Genomic DNA, 9,488 nt, shown 5'->3' with positions numbered 1-9,488 from the left:
TGAAGTGCAAACAGGCAGGCGTGATGCCAATTAGGGGAGTGTGGCCCTCACACCAGGCTCCTTCCCCTGCGGAGATCACTAAGACTCAAAAGCTGACATGCACAATCCAGCCAAACATTCTTGATTATTATTATGTAACCTTACAACAGGACCGGGCAATGTTTCGTTCTGTTATACATGAGGTCGCCATGAGTCAGAGCCAACCTGGTGGCAAGCAACAAGGACAACCTCACAATAATTTGAAGCCCTTGTTAATATAACTTATCAAATATTTATTAAACACCAACTACATAATTTTGCTTGCTAACATTTAGAAAGAACCACCTCTTTAACCAGGGCCGAAAGAAACATTATAACCAAGCCCTGAAGGACTGCATTCTTGCAGAGCCTTTTGACATCAACAACTACTTCATCTTCACTCATGTATCCAAAGAATATTTATTAAACATGCACTAACCCTACGGGCGGTTCTACTCTGTCCTATAGGGTCGCTGTGAGTTGGAATCGACTCAGCGGCCACAGGTTTGGTTGGGATTTTGGTATCCCCAGCCAAAATAAGTAGGTCACAAAAGCTGTCTTCAGGTCACTCATAATCTGGTAAGGCTGCAGGACCTGACTTGGGCTGTTTGTGCGGGCTGAATGTGTTCTCTTGGCAGAAGACATCCCTCCCAGCTTTGATCCCTGCGAGCCAAAGCACAGAGAAGTGCTGCCGTGGAGAGATCTTCCACTTGACTAGCTGCCCTTGCCTCTTCCAGATTGGAAGGAAGCAGAAGTTCTACACTAAATACCCTGTAGCTGCTTTATTATGGAGTTCCTGGGTACCCTGGTGGCGTAGTGGTTAAGTGCTATGGCTGCTAACCAAAAGGTCGGTAGTTCGAATCCACCAGGTGCTCCTTCGAAACTCCATGGGGCAGTTCTACTCTGTCCTATAGGGTCGATATGAGTCGGAATCGCCTCGACAGCAAGGGTTTTGGTGGCCTAAATGGCTAAGCACTTGGGGGCTTACCAGAAGATTGGCAGTTCCAACCTACCCAGAGGTACCTCAGAAGAAAGGCCTGGTGATCTGCTTCCAAAAGGTCACAGCCATGAAAACCCTATGGAGTGCAGTTCTACTCTGACACGCATGGGGTCACATGAGTCAGAATTGGCTTGACAGCAACTGGTTTGGTTTTTGTAGGGGTTTGGTGGTTTTTTTTGTTTGTTTGTTTGTTTTTTTTTTTGGTCAGGCTGTCTTACAAAGTATCACTTCCGCTTCCTTCGCTCCAGGAATTCATTTTTGCCTCTTCTCTAGTGAGGACTGTGGCCGTGTGATTCCCACAAGGCAGCACAAGGCAGCATGTTCTTAGCCTCCCCCTATGACTCTGCATCCTAAATAAATGTCCATGTTCACCGCGGACCCCCTTGCCAAGCCCGCACCCATCAGTTAAAGCTCACTGCTAGGGTAAGGATTCTTCGGCACCGTGTGGGGACCACTGTGCTTTTGGATCAATGCAAACATTCACTGAGCACTTAGCAAGCAGTGCCATTAGGGAGACAAGTGAGAGAGTGTCGGCTGTCAGGCAGAGCCTCACGGCCAGACAGTCACATAGCAGGGCCGTCCCAGCCCAAGTCGGCCCAGCTTTGCAGAGCCAGCAACTGAATGAATTGGTAAGCAACCCCAGAGTTCTTCAGTGTCTGAGGACCTAACACACCAGAGAATGGTATGGAAGACAGACTCACTGTTTTAATTCTTCAACGCTGGTCAGTTTCTGGCCCCCGAGTCTGGCTTCTGCCTTCATGCCTCGCCTGATGCCCTTCTCACCAACATCACTGATGGCCTCCACCTCGCTAACCCCACTGGAACCCATGAGGTCTTTGGTGCATCCTTGCTCTGGAGGCTGACTGCCAGATCCTGTGCCCTTGAACAGTGACCTAGTCTCTCTCTGCCTCAGACGCCTCATCTCCAGGGTGAAGATAAGAATAACACCGAGTCCATAGGCTCCTTGTGATCTTTAAATAATAGATGTAAAGCTCATCCATCCATTGGTGATTTCCGGCTTCATCTCCAGCAGAGGAAAGGGATTGCACAGAAAGGGGAGGAGATGTTTGAAGATAGTTTCAACTCAAGGCCAAAGTCTGTGGTGCTGTTTAACCACAGAACGGAAGGCTTACATCTTGCCATGGGGATTACCCTGGTTTCTTGAGGGAGATGCTATCTGAACTTGGCCTTAACACACGAGTGAGTTTATGCAGGCAGATATGGACGGGGGCGGGGAGGAGCTGAACATTCCAGCGTCAGAAAGGGGAGAAGGCAGTGGACTCAGAAACATGTAAGGCATTTGTAAAGAAGAAGGGCAAATGGTGTGATGGGCCTGGAGCTTGCGTTCTGTGAGGAAAAGGATGAGAACAGAGAGGCTGATCTCAGATTCTGGTAGCAGTTTGTGCTGCTGGAAAGACATCCATGTTAGAGCAACATTGTCCTCACTGCGCGCTGATTCCGGCTCTCGCTTAATGCTGTGGGGCACCCGTTCCCTCAGCAGTGATGGCCTCTATTTGACCTGGGAATTTCGTCTCTCTAAAAGGCTGTCCTAATAGGATTTTACATTTCTAAGAGCCATATTCAGGAACCTCAACATGGAACATGGATGTATTAGTAAAAGTCATCATAAGGTCATCAAGAGTCAGAGATTCAGCCTACAGCCTCACCGCTCCAAGCGTGGCCCATGGACCAGCAGCCTAGGCGTCACCTGGGAGCCTCCTAACAATGCAGAATCCCAGCATGCTCCCAACCTGCAGAATCAGAATCTGCATAATACACATAATCCTGTAATGCATATGTTGACTGAAGTTTGAAAAGTAGGATTAGAGACCTCGTAGTCCAACACGCTTCCCTCTCACACACATACATGCACACCCACGTGCACACACTACATACCGTACAGATACGGAAACTGAGGCACAGGGTAATATACTCCAAGATGCAAAGTGGATTATTCGCTGTCTCTTTTACGGTAAACTGCAAGAAGTGTAGAAGCCTCTTCGCAGCCTCATTCAGTGGGATCTGTTGAACGGACTTAGCAAGCAATAAGCCTCTAAAAAGCTTTGGAGATCTATTCACAATTCCTTTGATCGGCAATAGCTTTCTGATGATGCCCCCTTAGAAGCTAAGGGGATTAATTATGCAGCAGTTTGCTTCCAAACGTTTTCCTTTGATTGGTTTCAAGCCCCGGTCCATGCGGTTTGAGAAACAACCTAAAGAAAATGCCCTGCTCCTGTGGTCCGAGTTGCCCTGCTCGTCTCCCAGCCGTGGAGGAAGGTGCTGCCTGCTCGGAAGCCGTGCTCTGGATTCCAGCCACAACTGGTTCAGCTTTACATGTTTGTGTCCTAAAACAATATGCAGTGCTTACAGGTATATTTCTGCCAGCCAGGCAGAGTCTTTCAAAGTCCTTGAAGAACATTTCCAAAGCCATCTTCTTGTTGTTGCTGCTCCAATGCAGGGCGACCTTATGTATAACGGAACAAAACGTTGCCCGATCCTCTGCCTTCTTTGCCATCATCGGTATGTTTGGGCTCATCTTCCAGCACTATGTTGGACAATATTCTGTTGTGATCTGTAGGGTTTTCATTGGCTAATTATCAGAAGCAGATGGCCAGGCCTTTCTTCCTAGTCTTAGTCTGGAAACTCTGCTGAGCTGTCCCCACCATGGGTGACTCTGCTGGTATTTGAAGTACTGGTGGCATAGCTTCCAGCATCACAGCAACATGCAAGCCACCTCAGTATGACAGACTGACAGACGGGTGGTGGAAGGCCATCTCAGAAGAGGGTAAAGTTCTTACTAAGTCCGTCACTGTCAAGAGTGCAGTGTCTGCTGACGAGCCCCCTTGGGGAGGTCTGTTTCTGGTTGCTGTTCGCAGCACTATTGGGGGATGCACTGTAAATAAACGTGGGAAAGTTGTTGTCTTCACCTTTGGCTCAACTGCTAGGAACTTCTCTCATAGCGAAGTGACAAGCAAAGGGAGCAATAACATCTGAGGGCTGCTTATTTCAGCTCGAAACGCCAAATGCCGATGTTATGGCTGCCTTCAATAATTGCATCTCGGTATACCTCTATGTGACCATCATCTTCTTGGAAGAGAAGCAAAGGGCACAGAACATATGCAATACAAATTCCTAGAAATATTCTTCAAAAAAGGACTGGGTTTATCCCGTCCACCTGAGGATATTACAAAACTCAGTATTATCTCAGTTTGCACTGAAGTCATTCTGCCCTGAAAGAAAAGCTCAGGTTTGGAGAATTTAGCCTCACCTTTAACATCCACAAGTTCTGTATCCCAGATTTTCAAGTTGTCACCCCAAAAAAAAAAATCAGCTGCTATTTTAATGGCACAATTAGCTGTTGGCAGATGCCCCTGGTTCTTGTCCCCCTCCAGTGGACAAGTCCCAAATTACAGATGCAAATACGTATAGTGTGTTTCTGCAACACACGCTTAGTATCCATGTCACACAAAGGTCTTGTAAAAGCACAGAAGGTTCCCTTTGCAGCACTGTGAAGGGCTGGATAGTCAGAGAAATTTTTCCCCAGTTTAGCACTCCTAACACTGCTAGGAAAAAAGAATTAAATCATGAACTGGCAGCAAAGGAACACAATTGCTCAGAAGTTAGAAATGACAATAAAGTGTGAATCCAGAGACCCAAACAGGTGAGGGCTACATCCCTGGGGGCTCAACTCAGGTGATCATAGACCCCATGCGTGGACAACAGAGAACAAATCCTGAGGTGTAAGCAGGGTAGTAGGTTAGATGAGAGGCCCTTTGGAAAACTGAGGATATCCCAAGAAGCATCCTCAGTGGGAAGCAGATGAGAAATGCCCTACAGAGGAATTCGATGAAGTAAAATGCCTGTATTGGCCTTGACTCAGGTGGAGAAGAAAAAAGAGCTGGGAGGGAGAAGAGAGGAGGGGAGGGAGGGGAAAGAGAGAGAGAGAGAGACAAGGGGAAACCGAAGGAAGGAAAGAAGAAAAGAAGGAAGGAAGGAGAATCTTACTACTTGGGTTTAGGGCTTGAATTCATACTACTTGTACGAACAAAGTAAAACGATCTGAAAATTTAGTTTAAAATGAACCAGAGGTGATAAAATCACCAGGCAGAAGCAATGCAGACCTTCTCTGGAGGAACAGAATTTAAACCCAAATCTCAAAAATGTCCCACAAATGAACTTTCAAAAAACATAAGCTAACAATTAAAATTAACAAACACACCAGAAAATGAGCCACCATGAGTGAGTTAACAGAAACAACCATTTTATGATCAGCATCTCAGAGGATGTATATATTGGAATTATCAAATAAAGAAATAGATAACTAATTATTATAATGAGCCCTGGTGGCACAAGGGTGAAGTGCTTGGCTACTAACCGAAAGGTTGGTGGTTCAAACTCACCCAGTGGCTCCGCAGGAGAAAGACCTGGTGATCTGATCCCATAAAGATTACAGTCTAGAAGACCCTATGGGGCAGTTCTACTCTGTCACATGCGGTCTCTATGAGTCACAATCAACTCGATGACCCCTAATGACAACGGCACCATAATTACATATGCTTAAAAATATTTAAAATAGACTAGAAAATGTGACAAAGGAACGATAGAATATCAAAATTGAACAGGCAAATTTCAAGAACCAAATAGAATTTCTAGAAATTCAAAAAATAATAAAAGTTTGATTGATGGGTTTAACCACATATTAGACATAGCTGAAGACAGAATTAGTACCTGGGAGTTTAGGCAGGGAGACAAAGCAAATGACTGTGTGAGAGACATAGATGAATTAGAAAGTCCAACATGTGTCTAACTGACATTTTTACCCTAAGCAAGAATTTTCTATGAAGATTCTCTTTACCTGCTTCCATTCATTCTTTTAGAAGTACCCAGTTTTATATTTATAGAGCTGAGTATTTAAACGATTTCAGATGATCACATAATACCAGGGAAAATGCTGGTCTCTACTCTTTTTAAAATGGTAAACACCAAGTTGAGAGGCCAGAGACTGAGGCAGACAAGGCCCATGATGGGACCTTCATTTTCCACCTACCCAGAAACCAGAGCTCCTTCAATGGCTGCAAGGTGGCTTCCCAAGGATAATGGAATTGCATCCGTACGCCCTGAACTGTAAACTGCAGAGTGTAGATATTTCATAAGCGTTGGTACTTTTACAGAAGCTCTTGTTCTGAAGCATGTTTTCTGAATCATGGAGATAATGAGTCTATTCTAAGGGCAGTGGAGATTGTGACTACATTAATTGAAATAGATTCTAGAACTTTCCATGGCATGTTTCCCTTCCTCTACTGATATTTCCTTGATAATCTGAAGGGAAACGAAGGGACAGAATAAAGGGACAATGTGTTACTTTAAAATGTTAGTTAATATAGACACCACAACTCTGCTATATAAGCTTAGAAACATTTGTCACATTTTTAAGGAAGATAGGTGCAGTGGGAATGATAAGGCTGTTGGCCACAGTGGTAGATCTGGTTGATCAAGCTAGCTAAGGCAGAGCCTCTTCAGTGAGCTACCACAGCTGTGTATGTGGGCAGTGAAAACTCCTAGCCCAGTTTGAGAAGACTTGTTCTTTAGTGAAGGGCACCAAGTGGCTGTTATAAATGCAGAAAGAAGAGAATTATACATATTCCAAGAGCAAACTGAAAGAAAACCACTGCATTATTTTTCTTTCCAAATAATAGCCCCAATCCATTGACAATAACAGACCAAGGAAATATTTTGAGGCTTAAAACTAAAGCTTTAATCTGAAAAATAGAATATAAATGTCATTAAGAAATGAGAATTGAGATGTTGAATATAGATAAGAGAACCTGGCATTTAGGAAAGGTAATTCCAATACAATTGAATTGGGTCGTGCCTCACCCACCACCCCATTAGCAACTGATTCAGTACACTCAGCAAAGATGATGGTTTCTGCTCATGAGAAGAGCAGTGCCAAAGGAGCCCGAGTGTTGAGCACACGATTGCCAAACAGTGCAGAGGGATGGGATGTGTGCTAGTCTGGAGGCATGAACGTGGTGGTGGGAGCACAAAGAAGATGGGCAGAGTATGCACGGCAAGGCAGGGGGAGCATCACTAGAAGGTGACCTGTAGGCTGGGTCCCAAAGGATGAGGAAAAGGCAACGCCTGTCAAGGTAAAAGCTACGGTATATGGAATAAATAAAACGACATCTTTCAGGCATGTTTCCCAAACACGGTGACTGGATTCATGAAGCTCCTGGTTTCTCTTGTCTCCTTCAGTGTTTACGTATCCTGAAAATGGCACTGACGATTTCAGAGACCAAGCAAAGGACATAAACCACCAGGTAATTATGGACGTCACAGAAGACAGACCTAGACTGGAGTCCTTAGATCACACTGCAGGTCACGACCCAAGTGGGTCAGGAAATCAATTTAGAGGGCCCCAGACTAGCATCTTTAAAGAATAGATGGAATAATTTGTCTAACATACCACAGCATGGATAGCATAGAACAGAACTATCACAGTGCATAGGCAGTCAGAAGGATATGTATTGTTCTGTGCAACGTTTGTTTCTGTTATATATGTTATGTACAAGTTAACATACGGTACATAATGTGTAAAGTATTTAATTACCTAACATGACTATATGTTATAATATTGAAGTATATATTTATTATCTTTATATGTTCATTTATATATGTATAGGTATTATTAGAATAGGATAGAATAGAATAGAATAATATAGCATAGGGTACCTGAGCTTTGAATAGCATAGTATAGAATGGAAAAACGAAGTGCATCACAGGTAAAAAGGATACATAGAGTTGTGTGCAACTTTTGTTATGTTTTATAGCTATATAGTATATTTTAATTATAGTATTATATTTAAATATACAATTGTACATTACGTAGTTTGTAATATAATTTTAAATGTATTACAGGAATTAGAAAGTATAAGAATTTATATAGCATTAACATTTATTTGGTGAATATAATATTTATATAGCTATTACATTACTACATGCGTGTATATGTATATACATATATACATATAGCTGTTTTATAGTCTGTAAATTGGGGACAGCAATAGAATCTACCTCACAGGATTGTGGTGAGGTTGGAGTACGATGATACGTGTAGCATGATACCTGGCACACAGTACACGGTAAGCTATCAAAAGTAGTGGCTTTTATTATCGTTCCCAAGGCTTAATAGGCAGTAAATGGTGGTGCCATGATATAATTTCAGTCAGTCTGATGCCTATGTCTATGCTTTTTCTACAATATGAATGAACTGATTGCCGGATTAACATACCTGGTTCCCTTTGCTATGCTAGATACCAAAATTGAGGTGAACTGGTAAAAAGTCCATTTTAGGAATTTGAGTTATTTACCACTATTGATGTGTCCTTCTTTTTATAGACCGAATATTCCCATTTCTGCGGCCAAACCCATATCATTTTCATGAAGAACTCTATAAAAAAAAATTTCTTATTTGAAGAAAATTGTAGTATTTCCTGAGGGAGAGTTCCAAATAATTGTTTTCAAATAGTTTGAAATGGAATCAGATTCAGCTAAGAAATGAAAAATAAACCTAAGGTTGAAAGAAAATCTTTAATGATGGTTAGATTTTTTAACACTTAGGATCCTATCCACTAAAATCACATTACATTCACTTTTTCACTTTCTATTTTCTCTTTCTTCTCTCCATTTCTTCCTCCTTGTTTTTCTCATTTTTTCCTTTATTTTCTCTCTCAGGGACCTCTTTCCAAAGACACATTACAGATGAACACCTACGTTGCCTTGTACAAATTCGTACCACAGGAGAACGAAGATTTGGAAATGAGGTAAAAGTATTTTTTTTAAGGAAAAAGAAAAAGAACAAAATAAAGAAAACCTAAAGTCAGCGTTTCTCCACGTGAAAAAAAAATAATTCAGTTTGTGCCACCTCCTAACACTTCAGAACAAGGATTCTCAAAATCTAGCCTATATCCAGATGACCAGGAGGTCTTGTTAAAGACACAGATTGCTGGGCCCTGTCCCCAGAATTCTCATTCAGCAGGTCTGGGGGGAAACGTAAGAATTTCCATTCCTAACAAGTCTGCAGGTGGTGCTGATGCTGGTGGTCCCAGGACCACACTTTGAGAAGCACTGCCTTGGTCCGTGACCAACAGAACCGCTGAATGGGAGCTTTCAGGAAGTCAACCTTCGTCAAATGCACTTGGCATCCTGTGGGTTCTAATACAAAATCAAATTCAAATGGATTTAATCCCCAAATTAACACTGATTGAAGAATCAAACTCAAACTCCCAGGGTCAACTAAGAGCCATCCCGATTCATGGTGATCAAAACACCGAGGAGGATGAGGTGAGCTTTGTGACACTGATGTGATCTGAACCTTTCTCTTGAACCCAGCTTAAGGTTCTTTGTGTTTCTTGGGTGGTTCAGCTGGAGTCAGTCCTGGGTTCAGATCCTATTTGCTATTGTTACCGAA

General features: G+C 42.9%; 1 protein-coding gene across 2 annotated transcripts in view; it reads left to right on the top strand.

Annotated features, from left to right (window-relative positions):
* STAC (SH3 and cysteine rich domain) overlaps positions 1 to 9,488 on the top strand; it is a 141,471-nt gene that overhangs the window by 102,921 nt on the left and 29,062 nt on the right. For both annotated transcript variants that reach the window (XM_004377333.1, XM_004377332.1), the window contains 2 exons: positions 7,274 to 7,338; positions 8,753 to 8,841. In XM_004377333.1, coding sequence (XP_004377390.1) covers positions 7,274 to 7,338; positions 8,753 to 8,841 — 154 coding nt within the window. The remainder of the gene's footprint in view (positions 1 to 7,273; positions 7,339 to 8,752; positions 8,842 to 9,488) is intronic.

The sequence above is a fragment of the Trichechus manatus genome, unplaced genomic scaffold (genome assembly GCF_000243295.1).
Source record: "Trichechus manatus latirostris isolate Lorelei unplaced genomic scaffold, TriManLat1.0 scaffold00049, whole genome shotgun sequence".
NCBI lineage: Eukaryota > Metazoa > Chordata > Mammalia > Sirenia > Trichechidae > Trichechus > Trichechus manatus.
This window is presented reverse-complemented; position numbering and strand designations above follow the sequence as displayed.